Below are 13,675 nucleotides of genomic sequence, written 5' to 3' on the forward strand. Positions count from 1 at the left end.
ACCTGCTCTTGCTTCTAGAAACTTCTATATACACCCCAGTCCTATGTGTATTAACTTAGACATTAAGTCCCATTTTGTTCCCAGTAAACGGATAAAGCCTTAGCCTTCAAATGGGGGGGGGGATGGGGAGACTTGTGGTCCTCCCATGCTTTGACCTATAATCCCATCATCCCTCACCACTGGCTATGGTGACTAGGTTGATGGAACTTACAGTCCAACACATCTGGAGGGCCACAAACTGCCCAGCCCTGCTTCAAACAATGAGCTTGCTTAATATCCTTGCATGTGTACAGAGAGTGCCAAAAAAGAAATCTGTTGATCTCTAGCAGATATAATACAGCAGTGCATGTAGGCTATATGACAAACAGTTTTGAATTAATTGCTTAGGTTGTATAAAGGCTTTAATTTAGTTGCAAGCCCTTATGTTATACAGTGCAGTTCTATGCATATTTACTCAGAAGGAAGTCCCACTGATTTCAGTGAGGTTTACTCCGAGGTATGTTTTCACAGGATTGTAGCTTAAATCATTATAGCAAGCAGTTGGTTTGAGTGCTTGTCAAAGAAACACATTAATTTTGAAATGTGAAATCAAACATTTAAATCAATTATTTTCAATCACCTTGATGGAAAGTGATATATTCTGTAGCAGAAGAAAACAAGCACTGAATTTAGGAGTACACAAAGGTAATTCTTACCTGTAATCTAAACCAATCAAGCCTCATTCCTCTGAAGTCAAATACCTCCCCATCTTCAACTACATCATGGAGGAAAATGAAACACCGAAACTGTAACACACTCTTACTGTAGCCATGAAGACAATCACCCATTTCTTAATGCACCATACTTCATACCAATAATTTTGCTCAGGAATTTTAGCCTTACCAGTAGCTTTGCACAATTTTCTAAACAAAAAGACATTTCCAATTCAACCTCTGTACTCATACTACAAACCAAAAAAGGAGAAAACTTCAATTTCAGCTAAACATTTTACCACTTTTTAAAAACTAGAGTTTTATACTTGGGCTTTTGTCCTGAAACATTGTTGCTCTCTGTGGATTTGTTGCTCTCTGTGGATACTTCCTGAGAAGTCTGGTGAAGCAGAACATCTGTGCCAGGCTCTCACCCATCTGTACTGGACAGCACATACAATGGAGTCCAAAAGTAAGGAGAGGGGAGGGACTCCAGCAAGGACAGAGGACATGGAACATATGCTTCGAGAACTTATGTTAAATTACAAACTCATCTTGTTCTCGTTCAGAAGAAAAACTGACAGTTCAGTTCCTACCAGTGGGCTGTGCACTTTAGTTGTAATACAATCACATGCAGAAGAACAATGTGATTATGCAAGGATACCTCAATGTGTAATCCATCTCTGAGTCAAGGACAGTCATAGAAAATTTAAAAATGTATGCATGTGTATATATCCTCATGGGCCTGAGTTCAGGTTGGTTGGAGGTGGAGCAGGAGAACAAGGTTAGTTTCTAATGGGGAATAGAGATTAAAGGACTCCTCTAAACCATACAACTTCCAAATTAAATTACTACTGCAAAGATTGAAGTTGGATACATTTGACATAACTTTAGCTCATGGCTTACACATACATGCGTGCGCGCTTACCTTGTTTCACACTTAAGGAAGTCATAGTGTTTACAAAAGAGGACATAATGATCGACTCATCTTCAGGACACACTGAAAGATTCTAAAAGTTAAATATCAAGAAGATACCATGTTGTAGTAGTAAGCTTTGTTGACTACAAAATTAATAATTAAGAATAAAGTGGAGAACATACCAATGTATATGTGCCTGCCAACAGCCTATGAGGAAGCTTCCCTGCCAGACCATCTGCCACCTCAGAGGGGTGTTTGCATGTGTATGAGAGAGGTGAATAGTGAGTGGTCTTAATTATGTATATGCACAAGTCTAATGCATGTGGTTTATGTATAAGAGAGGGCTGAGTGATGTGTATGAGGAGGGCAGCTGTACCTAGAGAACTTGCCTCAAAAAATATCTGCCCACAAAATTTCACAGGTTACCTCTTGGACAATTAAAATATGGAAATTGCTCTTCTGACATATGGCTGAGAAAAGGGCTTATTAATGTTTCATGGTTACCAAGGTAATGTCACTAAATCCACCAAGCTTATGCTGTGTATGTTTTCATTATGTTTCAAGTACAAGAACGCATTTGTCAAAGTAACAAACATAACGAATGCTATATAATACATATATGCAAAGTTATTTTTGAAGACAGGAAAATTAAATATTGTAACATAAAGGTCTTAAAGGACTCATCCGAATCAGATATCATAATTAATTGCCATTGTGTATACAATTAAAGGGGGGGAACTGAGGGGAGGGGAGACACTAGTTGCTCACATATTCTAGCATTTTTGTCTCCACACATCCTTCGTTCATTGTAATACACATTGGATACACACTGGACCTGTATTAGCATTAAGATTCATAAAAAAGATGCTGTACCTAATAAATATAGGCACATGTGAAGAGGATATACAACCTTGGGCATCAGAATGGCTATGGTTTCTCCCATCAGTAGGCAAATACACTTATAGTTACACATACAGTGGCACAGAAAAGGCCAGTGTCCAAGTCCAAAATTCAGCATCTGCTTGTTGCTCAAAGTGAGGCAAAACCTGGTTATCAGGAAGGTAGTTTCAAAACCACAAATCACATAGAATGTGATGGCCACCACCACCACTATCACTACTGTGGACTCCTGCCAGGCAGTATTTTAAAGGGTTTTTAATTGGATTTTTTTTAATTTTGGGGGATTCTGTTGTGTTTTAGGGGTGGGTAGCCTGCCTGATAGGCGGGAGCAAGGGGGCATGTGTCCACCTGACAGAGGCAGTGGGGGAGTGCTGGGGGCTAGACTATACCAAGGCTGGGCGGCAGGCGCTGGCGGGGCGTGAGGGGCAGGCCATGCCAGGTAAGGGGAACAAGGGAGAGATGTGTAATAGCTGTCCCTTGTTCCGGGCCTGTCCAGAGCCAAAGGATGGCTGGGGGAGGCGTGACCCCATCTTCTGGCCTTCGTTTGCTGCTCTGCAATGCCAGGTCTGTTACCCAGAAAACCTCCCTCATCCATGACATGATCCTGGATGAGGGTGCAGACCTGGCACGTATTACGGAGACCTAGCTGGCTGAGGCCACTGTTCCAACTCTTGCGGCCATGTGTCCAGCTGGATTTTCGTACGCACAGCAGCCGAGGGCTGGGGATCGGGGAGGGGGAGTGGCTGTTATCTACAGAGTCTCCTTGGTTTTCATCAGCCCCCTCTCCAGGAGACCAAATTTGCCGAGTGCATGTACTGGAGGTTGGGCCCGAGGGGCAGTCTAGGAATTCTGCTCATGTACCGTCCACCCCGCTGCACGACTGACTCCCTGGCCGAGGTGCTTGAGGTGGCCTCTGATGTGCGTGTGCAGTCCCCTAACTTATTGGTGTTGGGGGACTTCAATATACATTCAGAGGCCATCCTCACGGGGGCACCTTGGGACTTCATGAAGACCATGGCTTCCTGGGAGCTGCACCCTATTTTAACTGGGCCCAGCCATGTAGCCAGTCATGCGCTAGACCTTGTGTTTGTTTCTGGAGAAACGGGGAGTGATCTGGAAGTCGGGGGTATATCCACCACCCCCTTGTTATGGTCAGATCACTATCTGGTGACGCTGGACTTCTCAGTTCCACAACCCCTCCACAGGGGTGGAGGACCCATTAAAATGGCCCGCCCCAGGCATCTTATGGATCCGAATGGATTCCTGAACGTGCTTGGGGATTCTCTGGAACACGCCAACGGCCACTCGGTCAAGACCCTGGTGGGTGGCTGAAATGCCGCAATCACTGGGGCACTAGATCGGGTGGCTCTGAAATGCCCTCTCCCCCTGAACAGGGCTTGGACTGCACCATGGTTCAATCCGCAGTTACGAGCTCTGAAACAGGAGGTGAGACGGCTAGAGCACCGGTGGCGGACGTCTCGCTCCAAGATGATCAGACATGGGCTAGAGCTGTATCTTCAGCCTATCACATGGCGGTGAAGGCAGCACAAAAGGAATATTATGCTGCCTCTATCACGTCCGCAGAGTGCTGTCCCAGGAGGCTGTTCCAAGTGGTCCGGAGCATGGTTGGTCCAGTGGCTCCGGAACCGCTGGAGCATTCTAAGGCCTTCTGTGAGGCCTTGGCAAGGCACTTTGTGGATAAAATTGATCGGATTAGGAGTGTTATTCTGTGTGCTGTGGATACAGTTAGTGAGCAAGAGGCAGTCTGTGGCAAACCAGTTTTGTGGGATCGGTTCCAGCTTCTTCCTTCTGATGAAGTGGACAGGGTGCTTTCATCTGTAAGGCTGACCACCTGCTTATTTGATACTTGCCCATCTTGGCTCATTATGGGCTGCAGAGAGATATAGGGTGAGGGGATCAAGTGGGGGTGAACGCCTCCCTTGAGGAGGGAGTGATGCCATCAGCCCTCAAGGAGGCAGTGGTAAGACCACTCTTAAGTCCTCCTTGGATCCCCAAGTTCTTTCTGAACAACTTTCGCCCAGTCTCGAATCTGCAATTTTTGGGCAAGGTGATTGAGCGGGTGGTGGCGATGCAGTTGAGGGCACACTTGGGAGAAGCTGTTTATCTAGATCCATTTCAGTCGGGCTTCAGGCCTGGCCATGGGACAGAAACGGCCTTGGTCGCCTTGGTGGAGGATATGAGGAGGGCGCTGGATAGGGGCGAATGCTCCTTCCTTGTTCTCCTCGACCTCTCAGCGGCTTTTGATACCGTTGACCATGGTATCCTCCTGGACCGCTTGGAGGCATTGGGCATTGGAGACACCGTATTGCGGTGGTTCCGGTCCTTCCTCTCTGGCAGGTACCAGAGGGTAGCAGTGGGAGAGGAGGTTTCGGACCTGTGGCCACTCACTTGTGGGGTGCCACAGGGTTCCATCCTCTCCCCGATGCTATTTAACATCTATGTGAAGCCGCTGGGGGCTATCATCAGGAGGTTTGGGGTGCAGTATCATCAATATGCAGATGACACGCAGCTCTACCTCTCGTACAAATCTTCAACAAGGTTGGCCGTAGAATCCCTGTCCAAATGTCTGGAGACGGTGAGTGGCTGGATGGGGAGGAATACGCTGAAGCTGAACCCTGACAAGACCGAGGTACTTTTGGTGGGAGACAAGAGGAGGCTGGGGGATACTGACCTGGTGTTGAATGGGATACGGTTACCCTTGAAAGACCAGGTCCGCAGCCTGGGGGTCATTTTGGACTCCCAGCTGTCCATGGAGGCTCAGGTGTCACACGTGAGCTGGACAGCGCTGTACCAACTCCATCTGAAACGGCGGCTGCGCCCCTACCTTCCCGACCATCTGCTCCCATCAGTAGTACATGCCCTGGTCTCCTCTCATTTAGACTACTGTAATGCGCTCTACGTGGAGTTACACTTGAAGACAGTTCGGAAGCTGCAGCTGGTGTAGAACGCGGCGGCGCGCCTGATTACAGGCAGTCGCCGGCAAGATCACATCACTCCAGTGCTGAAGGAGTTGCACTGGTTACCAGTTGTTTTCCGGGCCAAATTCAAGGTGTTGGTTTTGACCTTTAAAACCCTATATGGTTTCAGCCCAGCCTATCTTAAGGAGCGCCTCCAGCAACACCAGACAGGCTGTTTAACAAGATCAGCCTTGGATGGCCTTCTCTCTGTCCCATCAGCCAGGACAGCTAGGCTGGTGAGGACGAGGGAGAAGGCCTTCTCTGTGGTGGCCCCCACTCTGTGGAACTCCCTCCCTAGGGAACTCCGTCATGCCCCCTCTTTAATGAGCTTCCGCTGCGCATTAAAAACGTGGTTGTTCAGGCAGGCATTTGGGGTGGGTTAGGGTATTTTTTATAATGTTTTTAATGTAGAATTTTATTGTTTTAACTGTTTTGTTGTTGTACATTGCCCAGAGTGGCTGGGTGACCAGCCAGATGGGCGATTAATAAATTTAATAAATAAATAAAATATCCTTTAACTTCATGCTATTCCACTTAACAAAAAAAATGTTTTCCAATGTAAGCAGTTTTAACTCTGCAAAATGATTACTAGGTACAATGTAAACATTGAAAATCCACATGGATTTTCAGTGAAGTACAAAATCTGAGCTCCATCTAGTGGCTGCTGAAAATAAAATGTTGTACTTTAGTGACTTGAGTGTGACTAAGTCTCTGGACAAAATAGATAATCCTCAAAGTTTCTCTGTAACTGGTATATCCTGTTTTGATCTTGGGATGGCCTAATATGAAGCTGCATCCTACTAAACAAAATGGAAACTACCGTGTTTTTAATTTAGGATTTTCTCACTAAGTTGAAAATCAATGTGTCAGCACTTAATCCACCATTTATAACCCATGTATGATTTTTGTGGCAAAATCTTTACCACTCACCTGCACGAGTTCATTTAAGACAACTGCATCAAAACCTGACAGGTATTGCACATAATATCTTTGCATAACTGGGCCATATTTTCGTACATGTGCTCTGAGCTCTTCCATGTAGAAAATCAGCTCTGCTATGTGCCTTAGGAACAAAACAAAACAAAATGTTGACTAATGCAAAGAAACAAACACCCCCCCCAATACCCAACATTGGGTGGAAAAGACAAATGGTGTGAGATTTTCATTTTCTTTTCTTAAAAATAATATTTAATTGTATAATGCAATTATAATACATTTGATATATTTATTTTCTAACTATTTATTTGTCCTGAACTCATTACAATTTGTTAATTAAATATAACCAAATGTTTGGTCAGATAGAAATTGTAAAGAAAAAGACACTTCAGAGGGATACCTTATATGGAAGGCTATAAATTAAGTAAATAAATGCATCATTTTATTACTGAAAAAGCCCTCTAGTTTCGTCCTAGTGAGCATACGTAATTAAAGGAAACAATGTTAAAAGATCTATTTGGAAGATGTGGATGGGGGATTAAGAAAATAATTAATAATAATTTAGCTGACTTCATCATTCTTATCTTCAAATCCATTGGAAAGTAAATTACAGAAAACAGTGAAGGGGGAGGGAGTTATACTGTGCTTTAAAGGTCCAATAGAAACATTTTTTGAAAACCAAGTCAGTGGACAAGTAGAGGGCTCCTCACTGATTCTGTAGAACTGACAATCAAAGCATATGGCACATATCCTCTTATATTGTACTGATTAGAAAAGGATGAAGGTGCTTGGTGCTCTGATTCCTGGTGGTGAACATTCACATTAGGAGGTTGAGCCCTAGACAAGTTTCCCTGGCAACATTCCTCCAGGGTTAGTTATCCTGGAAAACTGATTCTGAAAACTGATTCTGTAATTATTATCTTAGTAGAGCAAAGCTGGGCAAATATTAAAAGATTGCCAATACTCATTTATTCTGTTGTGGTGTCTGCATTTCCCACATCTTTTGAATGTGACTTCGTCAAAGCAAACTCATGTATGTGAAAAGTTACATGCCACACAATTAGAAGACATGCAATTATTTGAAACTGTGGTACATATAAAGAAGGGAAAAGCAAGTTAGGTTTCACACTGAAGCGATTTGAAAAGGAAGAAATCACCTGAATACCCAACTTGCTACAAAGAAGGTTTAATATATACATCAGGAAGCTGTCTCCTGTAATCAATTACTGGATGTACTATTCAAGTTGTGCAGTTATTTGACAGTATCACAATCTGGAGAGCCACACAACTCACTTTGCATGCCCAGTGGGGTTTGTTTGCTCCCCTTCTCCCAGGCAGCAGCCCCTCAAACTGACTGACAAGCTGCTTTTGAGACTCAGACCAGGTTCGGATGAGCCGCTATGCCCACAGGTGCCATACTGCATATGTAGCCCCCACTCAGGGGTTGTCATGTCATGCGAATACAGCAAGTGTGGGTTATGTGAGGGTTGCTTAACCCTCACATAACCCATGCTCGCTGGGCTCACATGACAGAGAATCATAGAATAGTGGGGTTGGAAGGGGCCTACAAGGCCATCGAGTCCAACCCGCTGCTCAATGCAGGAATCCAAGTCAGAGCATCCCTGACAGATGGCTGTCCAGCCTCGTCTTGAATGCCTCCAGTGTGGGAGAGACCACCACCTCCCTAGGAACGACATGACGACCTCCAACCGTGAGACTGCATATTCAAAATGGTGGCCATACATGCCCTGAACACACCACACCCTCACCGTGGATTAAATAACCCATGGTGGGTTGCCATGTCGTGCAAATCCCTTAATGTGGTTTCAAAGTCTGGTCCGCAATGTAGCAGGGCACACAGAAACCCATAGGAAACTTCTAAATGAGGACTCTGGATTGGTGCCAACGTAGCATCCTTCACCACTAAACATCCTTCTACTACATGTTGGCTTTTTTTACAGAGTTTGGCATTGACGTTTCACTCTCAAAGAGGAGCTGATGAAAGAAACCAGTGTGCGGTCAGATATTACTTAACTCTCCCTCTACTGACCAAACACTTATGATCTGCTGATGAAACTTTGATCCAGTTTCTATCTTGGTTGGGGAGAAGTATTAGCCACCACAAGGAGAGGGACCTTTACTACTGGAACGTCAGTTCTAATTGAACTCCCTCCCTAGAGAAACTCAGCCTCCTCACTACTTACAGTTAAAAGTTTTGTTGCTTCAGCTGTTTTCTGGGAACTAACCACTACTCTTTCCTGTTTTATTTTATTTGCTACACTGTTTTTGGTTTGAATTATATTTTTTATTATTGTTTTTCTTACTTTAATTGTTGTAACCCACTATGGAACTTTGGTGAATAGTGGTATAGAAATAATTCAAATAAATGAACTCATCTGAGCATTCCTGTTGAGCCCTGCTTTTGTACACTACAGCCATGCATTAGCCAGGCACATCACATTTTAATACAGCACTAGCATCATGCATTGTCATACCAGGATGCAGATATGAACTCTGGTAATTGTTCTGAGCTATACAGCTTGCATTCCCTACACACACACAAATATGCTTCAATGACACTCCATTTTCACCAGGGCCTTCCTTCCATTCCCACAACCTGAGATGCATGATGAGGGGAAACATTCTTTTAACATTTTGAGGGATGAAGGCCATCAAGTTCACACCTAGATGTCAAGGAAAGATCCTCCCTTTATCAGCACAATCCAAACCACAAGAAGAAACCAGAAGGACTGCACAGAATCAAGGCGCTTGAGCAGCATGTACTTCCATACGGAGAAAACAATATGACCCAAAAAGCTATACCAGATATTAACATACTTATCAATGAAATCATCTGCACTCTTCTTAGGCATGTTATCTGCGTGTCGAAGAAGCCAAATAATTTCATCACGAGCAAAGGATAATGCCATGAATACAAAAAGTGCCTGGAAAACAAAGCACATTAAAACGTTTCTCTTTACACAGAAGGTAGATGTATACAGCAAATGGAATAGAACTGTATAGATTGATTGTGCCCGTGAAAGAAATGGTTTTTGGAGGAGAGTGTTAGAAATTCCCATTTTTTAGTGTAGCATATTTACCTTGGGACCCAACAACCCCGGCTGATCTGACAGGACAGTAGCTAGCTCTTTCAGTGCAGACCGTAAAAACTTGCGCCTTTCTCTGTGCATTGAACCACTGTTTTGAGAACAAAATGCTGTGATCAGTCACCCATATACTATGCTTCAAAGATCATGTTAAGTTGTGCTGAGGTCTCTGGCAGCCCATACCCATATAAACTGGTGTTTAAAAACACAAACTGTTGTTAACTCATATTGCTCCTCAGAACCAAGGATTGATACAATTGTAAAGCCATATCATTGTTATATTTCCAGTGGAAAGATAAACAAAAAGTCCACTCTCCATAAACTTTGATTTCAACATTTTATATAAACCATTTTATATAGAATTTTATGGCAATGTCTACAGCAAGTTGAGGTGAGGCATGGTACGGCATTCTAAGATAATTTCACAAAAAACTACTTTTGCTGTTACTGTTCTCAAATACGTACGAATACTATCCAAGAATAGACAGACCATGTAAAGTAGCACAGAGTGGGATTCATGGTACAACATGTAGGCTTGGATCCAGAGATCTAGTTTGAGTCATCAGGACTGCCAATTGCCCTCCCCCAAACATCTGCTCCAGAGAGATGGAGGGCCCTCTAGAGCAGCTTTTCAGAGTGTGTGGGAGCTGCAGATTGGTGGGGGGTGGGGGGTGGGGGGAGAGAAATCAGCAGTCCTCTCCCTGACTTGGACAGAAGTACATTCTTCTTGTGAACTGGAATCTTTAAATCTAAGCCAGTCTCTTAACATTACTGACATCTTTATAAAATTTGGCTCAAATACTGAAATATGTAATCAGCAATGTTCTATAGAAGTTATTTGACAGTACACACTTACGCATGTGATACAGCAGCTTCCTTGCATTCTCTTATGTCGTTAATCCGTTTGTTATATCTGCAAGTGTAAATAAAATGCACAAATATACTAATGATAAAGACCTTTCATATCACTACAACCGCATGAAACTTTCCTTTATATAAACTATTCAGGGATTAAGGCTTTCTAAAGGCCCTGTATTTAGATTAACTGACATCTCAGACTTATGAAGAAGTGAATGGGGAGCTCCGCATTCAATTCTTTGCAAATCTGGGAGGCATCCAACAGCAAGCCCACATTTACTGTTGCCAAGATATAAAATTTTAAGCCGCTCCAAGCTGTGTCTGCTATTATTATGGTGCTCTGCTTCCTGCTCCATGTACTGCTTTTGCTTTTCAGCAATCAGGTGTATTGTACCTAGCAGTTATCAGCCAATTACTTTCCTGGCTTGCCAAGGGCCACTCATTCACAAATAATGACCAAGACCCCCAAATTCCTTTACTTATGCCCAAGGCCTCTTGTGTTATAGTAAAGCATTTTGCCACTTAGGCAGATGTAATGCTATCTAGAGCTGAAGGATAAAGGCAAAGCATTGCTCCCCACTGACTCAATATTCCCATCCTTAAGTACATTTTCTTGTACTACCCTCCACCTGGTTTCATCAGTATGTCTGACCGGTTGATTATTAGCTACAAAAAGTGGGTGCAATAAAATCCAATATATATTTAAAAAACAAACCAAAAAAACATACCCTCTTATATTTACAAACAAGTCTTCTGCAGCTTTGTGAATATGGAAAACTTCATCCCGAAACAGAGCCAAGCAAGAGCTGCTTTGAAGGGCAAGCTTCCAAAGGGTCAAAGCTGTGGCATCACTATTCAGGATTCCATGGCACAAAATAAATCCAACTTTGAAACGAGAAAAAGAAAGCAAACAGATCATCAAAAAATTAAGATGGATCATTAGGGTTACAATATACTGTATTCTACCATGAAACTATTTGATTAATTCCAAAACAAACATGAAATAAGTTATACATAAATTTCACTGCAGCCAACAGGTGAATCTTTAACCTATTTGCTCTTTAATATACAGTTGTCTTAACATATCTGCCCATCTTAAAATAATCTGTTTGAAAAAAAGACTTAATACAGCAAATGTATGATGGGATTTAATTTGAAAAACCTGGTGGTCACCTTATCATCATCAGATACATTTTCTTTTAAAGGGAGGTTCAAATCCTGCCCCACTGAAAGTGATAGCAAAACCCTATTTATGTAAATAAATGGGTGCATGGCACTCATAAGTAGTACATACTTTTCTATTGTACCAGCTTCTATTCCTTCCGCAAAAGTAAGTTCTACATAATGTACAAATACTCTTCAACTGGGCATTCAACAAAACACATAAGACATGACCTGGCCGAAGTTAAGCAATTTAAAGTCCCACTGACTTCACTGGGATAAATTTAAGCACATGCGTAATTCCCCCATTGATATCAATGGGACTTTAAAGTGCTTAACTTTGGATCATCCCTGTAACAAGTTTCAACAGTTGATAACTTTGACCTGATACAGCTGTAATATTGCCTATCCTTTAACTAGGTGAAGGGATCAGAATAATACTTGCCATCTCTCAACCTCTCTCCCTTAAATGGAGTTCTCTCCATCTTCCCTCTGCCAGCTTTAGTAATTCACCTTGTTATGTCACCACTAATGTAGCGACGGCCATCAATTTGGATGGCTTTAAAATAGGATAAGATAAATTCCTGGAGCACAAGGCTGTCAGTGGCTACTAATCCTGATGGCTACGTGCTACCTCCAGTATCAGAGGCACTATGCTTATGTACACCAGTGGTTGGGTAACATGGGTGGGAGGGTGCTCTTGCACTTGTGTCCTGCTTGTGGGTTCCGACTGACAGCTGGTTGGCCGTGTGAACAGAATGCTGGACTAGATGGACCCTTGGTCTGATCCACGTGGCTCTTTTTATGTTCTTAACTATTGTTAATGCAGAGCAAGGGCTGCTCTTAAACTGGAGTTCAAAATGGTTAAACACACATCTTGATTAGCATTATGTTGATACTGATGTAACCATGAGCTATAGTGAAAACCACAAGGGGAATTTGCACATGAGAGGACTGGGCCTAGGGGCACAGAATGAATGCTCCCCTTAACTACAGCCAAAGGATAGACACTGTTACATCTGCACTGGCCCTGTGAACCAATACACATGGAACAGCTGGGGGGAAATTGCAAGAACTTCAGTAGAAGATTTAAACTTACAGATGATCCATTTCTCCATTGCATCCAGAGAGAGGTATTCACATGGCATCTGTGTGTAAAAACAAGCTGTCATCAAAAATGATACACAGCAATCTAGTTAATACATGACAGTATCTTAAATGAGGCTGATGAAATAATCTATAATGGCTCTCTTAACATCACCTACAATTCTGAAGCGAAAACATTATTTTAGAAGAAGGCAATATGCAGCTGTTCAGGGCTACAAAAAGGTTTAAAGTGCACTTCCTAGGCATGTCCATGATTGTTCTAAATATATCAACTGTTGCAGATCCCCAGTATGGGCACACCCTGAAATGGTATGGTTAAAATGCCAGACACAATTTAAAGAGTTACAACTCAGGGAGCCAGGACAACTTCGCTGTAACCTTGTGGTGCAGTTTTTGGTTCCGTGAAGAAATAAACAATCCGTGCTATGCTCCAGCAGGCTGATGAAGTACACAGAAAGTACTTGTGGCACAAAATTGGCAAGATCTTAAAAAACTATCTGTTGATTCACACTTACAGCGGTTCCTATGTAAGCACCTTGGGAGGTTGATGTGACCCAATCACCACAATTTTGCCAATCGCCGCAGCTGCGTGCATACCTCCCATGCAGAAGTGCTGACCTACTGCGAGCCCTTATGTTCCTACAATGCTCTAATAGAGGCTACCTTAATTGCGAACTGGCTTCAAGTTAACATTAAAGCCTTGATACAAAATAAATGTATAAATATAACTGATTTGCCTTGTATGTTTAAAAAGTACACAGGGGTATCATTTTAAGCAAAATAAAATATATCTCCAGTCCACTGAACAAACTGAACTGGACAAGCAAAACTATACATAACTTGTTATACTGAAAACATTCAAATTTAGCACATTAAGTTTTCACACAATGAAACTTTTCAAATCAAATACTACTTATAGCTCAGTAATTTCCACTATTTTGTTGATCTATTTCCATAGTTTGCCATCTATCAAGGACAGAAAGTTAACATTTCACTGTAGAAATCCATCATTAATGGCCC

General features: G+C 42.7%; 1 protein-coding gene across 4 annotated transcripts in view; it reads right to left on the reverse strand.

The window, feature by feature from the left end:
• NCKAP1 (NCK associated protein 1) overlaps nt 1-13,675 on the reverse strand; it is a 73,011-nt gene that overhangs the window by 23,197 nt on the left and 36,139 nt on the right. For all 4 annotated transcript variants that reach the window (XM_084815352.1, XM_084815331.1, XM_084815321.1 and 1 more), the window contains 8 exons: nt 12,648-12,696; nt 11,116-11,272; nt 10,386-10,442; nt 9,524-9,620; nt 9,261-9,367; nt 6,417-6,549; nt 1,618-1,699; nt 696-754 (listed from right to left, as the gene is read on the reverse strand). In XM_084815352.1, coding sequence (XP_084671478.1) covers nt 696-754; nt 1,618-1,699; nt 6,417-6,549; nt 9,261-9,367; nt 9,524-9,620; nt 10,386-10,442; nt 11,116-11,272; nt 12,648-12,696 — 741 coding nt within the window. The remainder of the gene's footprint in view (nt 1-695; nt 755-1,617; nt 1,700-6,416; nt 6,550-9,260; nt 9,368-9,523; nt 9,621-10,385; nt 10,443-11,115; nt 11,273-12,647; nt 12,697-13,675) is intronic.

The sequence above is a fragment of the Heloderma suspectum genome, chromosome 1 (assembly GCF_057233095.1).
Source record: "Heloderma suspectum isolate Gila_16-S chromosome 1, 16-S_ref, whole genome shotgun sequence".
Lineage (NCBI taxonomy): Eukaryota > Metazoa > Chordata > Lepidosauria > Squamata > Helodermatidae > Heloderma > Heloderma suspectum.